Genomic DNA, 13450 nt, shown 5'->3' with positions numbered 1-13450 from the left:
TGGGGTAAAGAGAAGAAAGAGGGGGATGGGAGGGAGAGGAGGAGAGAGTGGTAGGAGAAGGCTGGGGGGGAGAAGGACATGGAGGAGTCTTGGAGGGGGAGAGAGGCTGAGGTTGGGGTTGGGGCTGGGGCTGGGGCTGAGACTGAGTCTTCCAGAACAAAGACAGAGGAACTACAAGAGAGATGGAGATGGAGGGCTCTGTAATTTATCACCTGTTGCCCTTGGGCGGTCCTGTGTGTGTGTGTGTGTGTGTGTGTGTGTGTGTGTGTGTGTGTGTGTGTGTGTGTGTGTGTGTGTGTGTGTGTGTGTGTGTGTGTGTGTGTGTGTGTGTGTGTGTGTGTGTGTGTGCGTGCGTGTGTGTGTGTTTGGTGTGTGTCAGACAGTATTGAAAGGTGATGAATGGAAAATCAGGAATACAGACATTCCTCATGGAAACCTCAAAGACACTGCTTTGTTTCACTGTTTCCAAAGGAAAAAAGTTGACTAGACTAGACTCACAAGCACATGTCTGTAGAATCCCTCAGACGAAATTCCCCACCCCCAATAACAAGTACCTATACCCTCAGACATTGTCAAACATCTACATTAAATACTATAAAAAAGAGAAATAACCTAGAAAATGTATTTGCGTCAGGTGTCAAGGCAAAACGTCAATATGATCTATCCTATCCTTTCCGAGTAATCTCCTGTGATACGCTGTACTTTGGCCCAGTCTTTGCCTGCCATCGTGTGGACAGTTGCTGCAACTACAACGTAACCGCAGGCGAACGTCATCACGTTTGCTCTGTGTAGGCTGCGTTGAGGACAGGGAAACGGTGTGTCGAAGACATCAGTCGGGGTTTACTAGGCAAGATATCTTTAGAGAATAAAAAAGGAACAGTCAACCCACCTAAGAACGACAAGAAGTCAGCCATCTAAAACAGGGCACTCCAAAGAGGGCCGCCATGTCTGAAACATATGGTAGGTGTTAGCATTCTGACGTTAGCTAACTCAGCTAGCTAGCTAGCTAGTCTTTAAAGCTGCGTCTCAAATAAGCCAACATCACTCCCGGTCAGGAAGGATGTTAGCGGGTAGCTAGACTGTAGCATGATGGTGATGAGGATGAACTATTTCTTGAATGTTTCATCAAAATCAAGTTGTTTTGCCACACTGTAAAGTATAGTCTTGTGCTGACTTTTGTTTCCTAAAATTGTAAAATTGGGAGTGAATTCTGAAATGTTGCCAACGCAAAGTTGGCATAGCATATGTTGACATAGCATATGTTTGCGGATATAGTATGCTACTAACAGGAGGAACTTTAAATATTATCATGCAACAACTTTCACGTTAGTCAACTACATAGGCTATGTCGTCGGATGTGGTGAGAGAACAACATGCAAGTAAGATGTAAAAGTATAGATGATGATAATGTTACATTATTTTTGTAACTATCATTAATCATTATTATTGACAATAGACAGAATCGCTGACTGCTATTCTTATTAAATTAAGTTTTCCAACTGTCAGAAAAAAACACCTTCCTGGTCCAGGTGTCAATACGTGTTATTGTGTGACATTAGTATCAAACACTAAACTGGTTACAGGGATACTGGAGATCCCCTTCAGTATCCTAAATATGAAGGTTGTATTTCTTCAGTTTCTTTATAAAAAACACAATTCAAATGTTTGAAAGCTTCCCATTTTGCCAACATGACAGTAAGCATTACAATAAGTAGTACACCAATCCTTTGTAAACATACCTGGTTCTCATTAGGTAATGAGTGTGCTGTGTGCTTGGTCAATATTTATAACATTTGACACAAACTAATATGGACTGGAAGGTGTTTTTAAAACGCCACACATGGCTATAGGGCTGGGAAACCCATAATACTATCCTCTCCTGTTGCACCTCTGTCTCCCTCTCTTTTTCTCCTCCATGTGTCCATGTGTAATGCTATACCTTGTCAGTGCCAGTAGTGGAGCTTACAGTTCTAATGGCTGCTGTAATAGTCTCTCATTGATCTCGTCCTCCTGTCCCCTCATCATCCTGTCTACCTCCCTGTGTGGACCTCTGGGAGTTCTCTCTACCTCCTACCCCTCTTCCTCTTTCATGCACTTTCTCTTCCTATCTCTCCGTCTCTCTATCTGCCCTGTACTGAGACACTCACACACACATCCACCCACACAATGGCTGATAATGATAATGGCTCTGCTCCAGTGCTAACTGTGAGGTGTTTATCTGGAGAGCAGGTGGACTGAAGGGCAGGTAGATAGACAGACAGGCAGGCAGGCAGAAAGACCGGCACACAGGCATTAAGGTAGGCAAGCAGGTAGTCAGACACACACAGACAGACAGACAGGCAGACAGACAGGCAGTAAGGTAGGCAGGCATAGAAATACAGGCAGTCTGTCACCCTAATGAGGGTGTTTATTCCAAAGCTAGGACTTATAGTATCAGCCCTCTGCCTTATCCCAATCCTCACCGCTGTGGCTTGTAGGCCCCCTTCTTCAAAGGCTCTTATTCTAACCAGACTGTACACTAGATTTTAGGGGTGGGGGGAAAATGTATTTGCATTTGAATCGCGATTCGGTCTTCTAGCGATTCATATCGATTCACAAATGTCTTACTTTTTTTTTGTTGTAAAGTATATATATATTTATTATTATTATTATTATTTTATAACAATAAGTTTACTAAACTGCAAAAAAGGTTCAAGGTTTTGATGCATTGGGATTTTTTTCTTCAACACTTAACTGCCTATCACAGTCAAATAGAAACAAGTAACACTGAACAGCAAACTGGAATCAAATGTAAGCATATATTGAATCGAAATTTGATCAAAAATCGTGAATCGATTAGATTAAGAATAGATTCGAATCATGAGGTACCAAAATATTCCCACCCCTACTAGATTTAAAGGCTCTTCTTCTAACTAAAATGTAGACTAGGTTTCTAAGGTTATTCTCCTAATTAAACTGTAGACTATAGGTTTGTTTCCTAATTTCATGGAATTAGGCCTCAAGATAATGTTGCCCAAGTAAACACAGACACACAGGCAGAGACACTGCTGATTGCTCCTCGAGGGTCATTTGTATAGAATAATGCATTTGGCTCTAGCATGTCCATTTTAATTGTCTTTATATGTAATACAGAATCAGCCAAACACTGACCCCCCCCACCCACACACACTTCATCAATGCCACGTTGTGTTTGTTCGCTAGCAGGCTGACTCATGGAAGAGACTAGACACATAATGCAAATTACTTCTAGGATCTACTACTCTCTACAGCCCAGCACACGCACACTCTTTCAAAGTTCTCAAGGCTGTGACAGGTTAATGTGAACACGTCAGCAAGCTAATTATTTGTAGCCTTTACACACTGTCTGTAGCCATTAGCCAGCTAGTGTAACTAGGCCAAGTTGTGTGTGTGCTGCCAGCTGTGTGGGACTGTGTTGGTACTGTAAACAACCTAAAGCCCTAAACATCCTATGGTATGATGCAGTTTTAAAGACCAGTATTTTTCTCCCATGACACCTGTGTTGTGTGTGTTTCTTCACCCCTGATCCTTTCAGACTTCCTGTTTAAGTTCCTGGTGATTGGTAGTGCGGGGACAGGGAAGTCCTGCCTCCTGCACCAGTTCATAGAGAACAAGTGTAAGTAGAGCTGCTGACAGTTTTATCAGGCATTCCTCCAAACCGCCATGTTGACATTCTCCTCTGCTATTCATCTCCTCCCCCCTCCTGCCTCCCTCAACCTCTCTTCATTTTCCCTCCCGCTTTCTCTCTCCTATTCTCTCTCTTCCCCCTCTTCACCTACTTCTGTCTCTCCCCCTTGTTTCTCTCCCCATTTGCTCTCTATACTTTTCCCTCCACCGTCTCCCTCCCTTATAATCTTTCCTCTCCTTTCCCCAATCTCCTCCTCTCCCTCCCTCTATTTCCCCCTTTCTCTCCCTGTTTGTCCCTCTCTCTTCCTCCATCCTTCCTCCAGTTAAGCAGGACTCCAACCACACCATCGGGGTAGAGTTTGGTTCCAGGGTGGTCAATGTCGGGGGCAAAACGGTCAAACTGCAGATCTGGGACACTGCCGGACAAGAGCGCTTCAGGTACTCCTATTGACTCGCTTGCGGTCACATGACTTCTGGTCTGCGTTACCATTGGTTAAGTAAGGTAGTTCTTTGTCGTGATTGGCTGACGGTGCTCTCTGTCTCCAGGTCTGTGACACGCAGCTACTACCGAGGGGCAGCAGGAGCCCTTCTTGTCTATGACATCACAAGGTAAGGGACCAATGACAGGCAAGGATCAAGTTCCTCGTAATGCTCGCTGCCCTCTCACACAGACAGGATCAGGAGGAGAAACCTGGATAGAGCAGTTCAGGAGTGTAGGTTGGTTTTCAGAATGGGAGGGACATCTTTTTTTAAACCTAGGATGCGGCAATTGAATATTTTTTCTTAATAAACAGTGTGTGGAACAGATTTGCCATTTTCAAAAAGTGGGAGGGACATGTCCCATTCATGTATAAAGAAACTTATGCCCAAGTCATAAAACACTTGAATTGCATCTTACTGGCCCTGGTTACTACACACACACACAGACACACACATTATGCAGCTTAGAACATCTCATGGTCCCTGAGAACAGGGAGAAATGATACAGTTGTTGAATCACTCCCTCCATTGTTTTGTCAGCAGAGTGTGTGAGAGAGAGAGTGATAAAGAGTGACAGTGCTGTAATATAAAGGCGTCTCCTGGCAGGAGGCAGAGGGTTGGAAAGATACAGTCCATTACACCCTGTCAACTGACAGAAGGGAGGGAGAGAGGAGGAGGGAGAGAGAGAGTGTAGGAGAGAGAGCCTGGCGGCTGAGAGGGGGGAAGGAGGAGAGGGAGAGCCTGCCAGCTGAGAGACAGGAGAAGAAATGAGTGGAGGGCAAGAGAACAGAGATGGGGGGAGGAGGGTGGAGAGAGAACAAGGGAGTAAAGAGAGAGGCATAAAGAAACATTCAGCAGTGTTGTGGTATGAGGAGGAGGTGTTTGTGTACAGTGGGTGTGTGTTTGTGTTTGTTTGTGGGTGACACCTGTGTGTCCTGTAGCAGGGAGACCTACAATGCCCTGACCAACTGGCTGGCAGACGCCCGTACCCTGGCCAGCCCGAACATCGCCATCATCCTGTGTGGCAACAAGAAGGACCTGGGGGCAGAACGGGAGGTCACCTTCCTGGAGGCCTCCCGCTTCGCCCAGGAGAACGGTGCGCCATCCCCCTCTCCTCCTCTCCCCCTCTCCTCCTCCTCTCCTCCTCTCCCCCTCTCCTTCTTCACCACTACTCTCTTCCTCTTTTCCGTTCTCCACCCTTATTCTTTCTCCTCTCCCATCTCCCTCCACCTCCCCTCTCCTACTTCCCTTTCTTCTTCCCACTCCTCCTCCTCCTCCCTCTCTTTCTCCTCTTCTCTTCCCTCCTTTCCTACCTTGTCAGACTGACTGAAAGACTGTTTTTGTCTTTCTGAATGACGACATACTGCAGGAAAGTCTGACTGACTGAACATCTTTGACTGGTTGGCTGGCTGACAGTATCATTGTGTGTGTCTAACTAAGTGACTGACTAACTTACTGAGTATCTGACTGGCTGAGTGACGGGCTGACCAATTGACTGGCTGGCTAACTGATTGATTGGCTGACTGATTGATTGGCCGATTGGCTGACTGACTGATTGAATGACTGTGTCTGGCTGACTGTTTCCCCCAGAGCTGATGTTCCTGGAGACCAGCGCTCTGACCGGAGAGAACGTAGAGGAGGGCTTCCTCAAGTGTGCCCGCACCATCCTCACCAAGATAGAATCAGGTGTGTGTTTGTGTGTGTGTGTGTGACCAAGCAAGCGTGTATGAGCATGTGAGTGCATATAACCTTGTGTCATGTACATCAATGGAATGAACAGCTGCGTGTGTGTGTGTTGGGACGGCCTCTCTTAACCCCCCCCCCCTTCCCCCAGGCGAGCTGGACCCAGAGAGGATGGGTTCAGGGATCCAGTATGGAGATGCCTCTCTCAGGCAGCTCAGACAGCCCAGAGGCTCGGCCCCACAGAGCAAGCTTCAGTGCAGCTGCTAGGATGCCCCCGGCGCCCCCTACTGGTCAGTTCTAAGTAGCTTACATGAGCATGCAGTGTGCCCAGACCATGTCCTATAACCCTAACCATGTTGTTGATGAGGCCGAGGAAAGAGGTTCTGTTAGTGTGAGCTGACCGATACTCCAGATTTCTGATTGGTTGATTCTGATGCCAGGGTTTGTAATGTTTTCATTCCGGTCTTCTTTCTAATTCTTTCCTTTTTCCTCTTTTCCTTTTCCCCCACTTAATTCGATCTCTTCAGTTTTGAGTGTGTTTGGGTGCTTAAGCCTCCCCCCCTTCTTCTTCTCTTCACCCCTCTTGCTTCTCCTGGCTCTCCTTCCGCCCACTCCTCCTCCTCCTCCTCCCCACCCCCCTACCCCTCTTCTCCTATTCCTTGTGGTGGAGCACCTGGACCAGTCATCATGGAGACTACCTCCGACCCCTGAGCTTTGGTGAGACAGCACCACCTGTCTGAGGAGGACATCTTAGGGTTGACCTGGACCCAGTGACATGGCCCGGGAAACCCCACAGTGTGAACTGTGCCTGGGGGAGAGAGATCAGGGTCAAGGGTCATGTGTAGGGCCACTGTCCTGTTTTTAAGCCTCACCCTTGTTTTTATCAACACACACACACCATCATCATCCTTACCATTCTCATGTCCAGCTGAATGTCAGATATAGAGGGTCATTTGTTTTTTCTTCAACATTTCTTCTTGTTTATAAAAAACTGTAACTGCATGTTGCCTTGACAACACCACAGGGACAACCAAATATACTAGTTGTATATGGTGACAACCCAGCCATTTAACTAACTTCGCCATGGCGACTAAATAGTTAGATTTCACCATGGTAACTGAATCCTTTGATTTGCACTGAGCACCTCTGTCTCACTTCTCCCATCCCCACTGTGATGATAACCAGACCTGAATTGACCCTCACCTCATTGGCTGTCTTGCCACTTTCTGATCCAAACACAAACAAGCCGATTGGTTTAACCAATTGAATGGGCCGTTGGGAACTGACGACTCTTTATTCAATGATCTCTTCATTGGTGATTCTCTCTGGTCTGGTTGGTCTATGAGCAGGTGGGAGGTGGGCTTAGTAGGAGGAAGGAGACCAGGTTTATCCTATCATAATGGCCCAAATGTCTAAAAGGACAAGCTTCCTAAACATTGTCCCTTAAGATGTATTTGTAGTTGAGTCCAAATTGAGGACTATGTTTCAAGGTTTGTTGAATGCACTATGGAGAAAGCCTTATTAGAGAAAGTATACGTGGCTTTGTGGATGTACTGTACACTGTTTCCTGCATGGAACAACCTGTACTCACACCAACCTCATATCATATACCACAAATTGAGGTGCATTTGATTTACTTTCCCAGTAATCAGACCAATGGAACGGTTGCATCAGGCTCCAGCCAAGAGGTAAATCAAATGCACCTCCAGGTTCTTGGCTGCCTGGCTCCTCCAGGTACTTTAAGGTATGAGAAACATGACACATTTAATTGTGACATCAATCAGAGACCATTTTATACTTTTGCTTTTTGTTGTTTTTAAACGTCAATTCTTTTCGCGATTCTTTTAAGTCTCTGTTCCTTAACTGCAAGTGCACTTTTCATTTGAGGCGTTGAGTTTAAATACTTTTACTATACAACTGTACAAATTTATATTGATTGAAATGATCTATGTAACTTTAATTAGCAAAGGTGGGGTCATTCCTTACTAAAGAACAACTGAGATTTCCTCCTCATCCTGCGCCTGGTTGTGTCTCTTATCACTCCCACAGCTCACCCCTCTGTTGTCTGTTCATGAACCCTGCTTGACTCATCGTTCCACTCAGTCTTAAAGCCTTCAAATGTGCCGCGCGGAGGCTGTCTCCTCTCAGCCAGCAATACAAGTCCTCAGTAATCATGGCTGATGTTGAAAGCAAAAAGCTTACATTGTTGCTGTTTGTTTATTTCAATTCAGAAAAGCTATTTTATCTCCACTTGAGAGGTTTCTGAACAATACCCAGTACATGCATTGATTCTGTCTTATCTGGGAAACTTTCTAAGCACTGGAGTGGCTGTGATGATAGATTGATCTTGTTTTTGTCTGAACCCCACCCCTCCTCCCCCTATTCAGAAACTCAGTTGTTGCTTAGTAACCAGTATGATTTAACTGCCTTCAAAACTACTGTACATTTGGAGTGAATCTGTGCTGTAAATAAAATGTGTTCCCCATTGATATGAAAGGATTATGGATTAAACTTTCTTGCCCTGTTTTTTTGTTAAGTATTTTGTTTTGTTTAAATCCCATCTGCTGCTGCTGCTATTCGTTCTCTGTGTGTCGTGATCACTCACTGCTCTCCTGAGTCTTGTTCAACAAGGTTTCTATACTCGTTTCCAGTTTATACACACATTGTAGTAAAACAATGGTGCACCAATGACAGAAACAAGACTGTCATTCTTAGCCAATTTACTTGGTTTATATCAATGGGAGCAGAATGGGTAAGTAGTTATTCAATCAGTTAAGTATAGTATCAGTAAGTGATGCTACAGCACACTTCCTGTAGGTCCAATATTAGTGTAACAATGGTCTTATTAGGTCTATTCTCTACTAGGACCATTATGAGTCCAACTATTTTATATTTTCTCTAGCTTCCACTGTCCATGGACTTACATCACTTCCTGTAGTCTTTCTACTTCCATAGTCCTTAACCAGTAACCCAATACAGAGTCCAGACAGCTGGATGGGGCAGGGCAGTATATCACAGACCACATCTGTTATGTACAGCTCTGAGGGTGTAATGGTCAGATGTAATGTCCATGGGTCAATGCAGTAACAGCAGGGGAGGGTTAATGCAGCATAAGTGGATATATTGATCAGCTTATTGATGTCCTGTAGGCTGGGAGAATTACCTCATTGGTGGGTGGAATAGTGGGCTTCTGGTGGGGGCTATGCTGCTTCACCACCACCAGATGGTCCTATGGGACCACACAATCTTATGAAAACTGCCTTCCATTTCAATAAATAAAAAGTCAGGTGGATTTAACAACAAAAAGTATTGACATAGAACATCAAAACGTGTAACAAACTTCAGGTCTTTAAAACAATTTTAGTATTTCATGTTAGTTTTTTTATATACATCGACTGGAATACACAAGAGCATGGCCGGTTGACCAACAGGACAATGAAACACCTAAACACCTCATTACCTAACTGACTCAAGGGGTGGGGACAGCAGTACATCTCTTACTACAGCCGAATAAAAAAAATTACATACAGACAATATAATCACATGAAAAATGTGAAGGTGAATGTCGGAGGTTGAAGGATGATGAAGGAGAGGGTGGGAAGCAGACTATAGTGTCTTTGTAGAATGGATCCTATCAATCTTTCCTTTAAGAAATCACTAATCTTATGAGGGCTGCATCGGTCATATCTGTGCATGGAAGCAAACACACACCAATCCAAACTCATTAGATCAGATGTTGCCTCAAGGAAATAATATAAGAAAGGACACATTTTAGGGTTGTAAAAAGAATGACAACCCTTCCCAGAGTGGTGGTCATTCATTAAGCCACTGGTCAGTAAAGACACCTCAGCTCATACTGGTATGAGAAACTGGGAGGGTTTGAAATTGAATCATTTCCAGCCTGAATGTATTTGTACTTGACCACAGGACATTGGACAGGAGGGTGGGGCTTAGAGGTTTGGAATGGGCAGCACTCAAGTTTCAAACACACATAAGATACACTGTATACATACCATACACCATACAAAAACTAAACTGCACAGTACTGCCTTATTACCTCAAATATATCGCTATATATTTCCATTGACTGGGATTTCTATTTGGTTTTGTGTTGTCCATCACTCAGTCTATGTTGAGATTACTGGGGTGTGTATTTGAATTGAAATTATATCTAGGTGTAGCTAACAAGCACCATATGCAGTCACCGGGATCAGACAGATCTGATGCTTGAGATGAGTGACTTCAATGAAAAGATTGCACTTCAGGGACCCTTTATTTTCTTGGTCCTACGTAATACATATCAAGGGTGCCTAACATATTATATCATATTGGATATAGGACAGAACCACATAAGATACATAATCAACACAGTCTTGTACATCAATATCATGTCAAACAAAATTTGAACCACGTTTCATATTCACAGGGGAGTGATACACTAAGACTCAAATACCCAGAATGCCCTCCTCAAGGCTCTACTTGTCAGAGCAACCCCTTTTACTCTGATGGAGGTCTTCAACAGGTTCTCAGCAGACTGCAGTGAAAGCTGTGGTAATCCCAGACAAACACAAAGTTCTTTTTCATGGTGCTTGTTAGCTACACGAGTAGTGACACTTAAGGAAGAAAAAGGGGGGGATGGTTGCCAGATTGGTGCACTGTTTTCACAGTCTCCACCAATGAAGACTAACCCAGTAACAGCAGAACTGGCAGCCCAGGACGGATGGACTGTCTGGCTGACTGAGCTGAACCAGAGCTCTGCTGGAGAAGCAGAAGGGGAGGGGGAGCTTAGGGACAGGAAGTGGAGGTGATGGATGGAGAAGGTGATGAAGGGTGCGAAGGTGGAGGGAAAAGGGAGGTGTTCTCTACTCTAGAGACTGGAGCATCAGCAGTTGCTTGAGGACCTTTGTCTGGCTGGTCTCTCTGATCTCTCCTGCTAGGAACATCTCATCCACCACTGTGTACACCTGGAGAGAGAGAGGGGAGGGCAAGAGAGCAGAGAAAGAGACCAAAGAGAGACAAGAAAAGAGTTGGATGTGGAGAGAGCAGAAAGAGAACAGATCATTGATATTTGGATAAGTTATGTCAGGTTATGAGGGTTATAGCACAGAATGATAAAGCAGAGTGAGATAGGTTAGGAGAAAACAGTTCTAAAGAGGAACGAACTTCTAACATCTTTTCCCTGGCTTGGTAAACTCATTTTTCTTTCGTCAGTGAACTTTTCCTCTCTTCTCCTTCCTCTGAGAATCTCCATCTGTCACCTTGCGCGCTAACTTGCAACGTGGGCAACATGTCTAAGGTTGAGATGGGGGGGATATCTTAACGAGCATGTAAAGGATAATTATCATACTTGATGTTACAGGGACAGCAATCAGAAAGTTAATTACCTTCAGCTTCTTTTCAGTGAGATAGGTGTACGTGTGTGCAAGCTTGTGTGTGCACGTGCGTGTGTGCGTCAATTTGAGGTGGGTGAACGTAATTTACTTTATTGTTGTGATTATGCATCATGTACCAGTTGCCATGGTGTCACCACTTTGACTAAATGAAAGAAAATATATTATGTTCGCCACCTCCTCCTCCCTCACATACCTCATTTCACCTCTCAGCTTTTCTCCTCCCTGTTCTAAATATAGCTGTTGGAGATGTTGTGCTATGTTAGATTGACGGTTGTTTTCCACCAGGGAGAGAGGGAGGCTTCCATTCCTACCTTGTAGAAGTTGAACACCAGGTCCAGCTCGCACACGTTGTGGAAGTACTCGTTCAGCACCTGGAACCCAGTAGAAGACATCTTCACCTCTAATGCCCTTCTGAAGGTCCCCATCCTGACACAACCCTCCACTGAGCCTGGAACCCCCAGCACAGAGCTCCACCCCCTTCATCTTCATCTTAGCCAAGCTCCTCTGGTTGTCTAAGCTTCTAGTTTCTGTGTGTGTGTACTGCATGTATGTGTTAGTGTGTGTGTGTGTTTGTGTGTGTGTATGTGCGTGCTAGTGTGTGTATGCATGCATGTCCTACCTCAACAAAGTTGTGAATGCCTTCCAGGTACGCCAGGTTGTTGTCAGTCACGTCCACACAGATGCAGAAGTACAGACCTGCGTAGCGCCTGTAGATGATCTTGAAGTTTCTGAACTGTGGAGACGATGCAACACAAAACACGTCTGCTCAACATGAAATCTGATCCGTGTGAAAGGATGAAGAGTCTACACCCAGACCTGTGCCCTCAGAATCAGAGCTGCAGAACCAAAGGCAAGCCAATAACAGTGCCATGTTTGTAAATGTCAGCCGGAGACATGGACCTTTTCACCTTTCACACAGTGATCCCATAATGTGTGTGTGCTAGTTGTCAATATAACAAGACTGAAAACCCAGGGTTTTTCATCACAAAGTCACAATTGTGGAATATAAAGTTTGTACAAACCTCCACAAAGTTGGTGTGTTTGGCATCACGGACCGTGACCACGGCGTGGACCTCCTCGATGAGCTTCTGCTTCTCGTCGTCATCAAACTGCATGTACCACTTCGCCAGCCGGGTCTTCCCTGCTCGGTTCTGGATCAGGATGAAGCGGATCTGGGGTAGGAGAAGGACATGGGAGAGGGATGAAGAGAATATCAGGCATATGTGGAGAATGATGAGGGTGGAAAGGTGGAGGATGGGGGAAAGAGGTGGAGAAGGAAGGGGGGGGGAGGAAGGGGGGGGGGGGGAAGAAGGGGGGGAGGAGGAAGTGGGGTGTGGAGACAGACAGACATTTTAAGGAAGACCTGAGAGTTACAGATGCTCTTGAGCACACTGGGTCTCCACATTCTACAAAATAGGACATGGCTGACTAGTACAGTTAGCTAACGGATTACCAACAGTACCTCAGTTCCCTCTTGATATGCAATTCCATCATCTGTTTCCTGTACATAGCAATATCACAATTTATGTAATCTAGTTAGCTAAAACAAATTTACAAGTATTTGATTGCAACAGTAGCTATCGCTTTGGTACTGAATTGGAAGTTTGTTGAGCCTGATTAGTACTGTAGCAGCCTTACCGCACCCTGGTGTCCGAAGCAAGATACACGTAACTATGTATGAAGAGCTACACATACGACATTCATTGACTCAAAATAACTGACATGTTCTTGAATTAAATCGTATTCCAAGTTGCTCAATTACCTTTCATTTTCAATGAATGAACGATGACAGCTAGCGTAGCGGCTAACATGAAACAGCTAGCTAGCTAACCAGGATGCTAGGTGAACTAGTGGAATTTGACAAAAATAATTAACATAACTGACAAAACTGCAAACATACCATTTTGTTTTCCAAAGAGCAGGTGATTTCAGCTATATATATTCCCTTTGTGTGGCACGTTTTATGTTTTCTTTACATGTATTTTGCAATAATAGGCCTATTTAATCGACAGCTTGTCCGCTGTTCTTTCCTGGCAGCTAGGCTCTCATTTCAGGTTGAGTTGTTCACGTTTTCAAAATAAAGGTCCTGACAGAAACAACTCGCCTACTTGTTTTATTCTAACGTGAGTAATAAACTTTCTATTCCCAATATAATGGGGAAACATTTACAACAACATAATTCACAATATTAAATGTTATCTTTGCCAGAGTTTACTCCAATCTACCACATTTTGGACATGCTCAGGTGG

General features: G+C 44.6%; 2 protein-coding genes across 2 annotated transcripts; one reads left to right on the top strand and one right to left on the bottom strand.

Annotated features, from left to right (window-relative positions):
* Nucleotides 1-804: 804 nt before the first annotated feature.
* rab4b (RAB4B, member RAS oncogene family) lies at nucleotides 805-6461 on the top strand. The gene is made up of 8 exons (XM_067246888.1): nucleotides 805-960; nucleotides 3554-3634; nucleotides 3969-4083; nucleotides 4192-4254; nucleotides 5067-5221; nucleotides 5716-5811; nucleotides 5960-6098; nucleotides 6336-6461. Exons 1-7 carry the CDS (start codon nucleotides 945-947, stop codon nucleotides 6073-6075), a joined length of 642 nt encoding a protein of 213 aa, XP_067102989.1. The 5' UTR covers nucleotides 805-944; the 3' UTR covers nucleotides 6076-6098; nucleotides 6336-6461.
* A 3601-nt stretch (nucleotides 6462-10062) lies between these two features.
* Nucleotides 10063-13243, bottom strand: ap2s1 (adaptor related protein complex 2 subunit sigma 1). The gene is made up of 5 exons (XM_067246003.1): nucleotides 13102-13243; nucleotides 12224-12373; nucleotides 11821-11934; nucleotides 11513-11572; nucleotides 10063-10772 (listed from the first exon to the last, which is right to left on the bottom strand). Exons 1-5 carry the CDS (start codon nucleotides 13102-13104, stop codon nucleotides 10671-10673), a joined length of 429 nt encoding a protein of 142 aa, XP_067102104.1. The 5' UTR covers nucleotides 13105-13243; the 3' UTR covers nucleotides 10063-10670.
* Nucleotides 13244-13450: the final 207 nt, after the last annotated feature.

The sequence above is a fragment of the Osmerus mordax genome, chromosome 11, assembly GCF_038355195.1.
Source record: "Osmerus mordax isolate fOsmMor3 chromosome 11, fOsmMor3.pri, whole genome shotgun sequence".
Taxonomy (NCBI): Eukaryota; Metazoa; Chordata; class Actinopteri; order Osmeriformes; family Osmeridae; genus Osmerus; species Osmerus mordax.
Note: the sequence above shows the minus strand (reverse complement) of the source record. Positions and strands in the feature narration are given on the sequence as shown.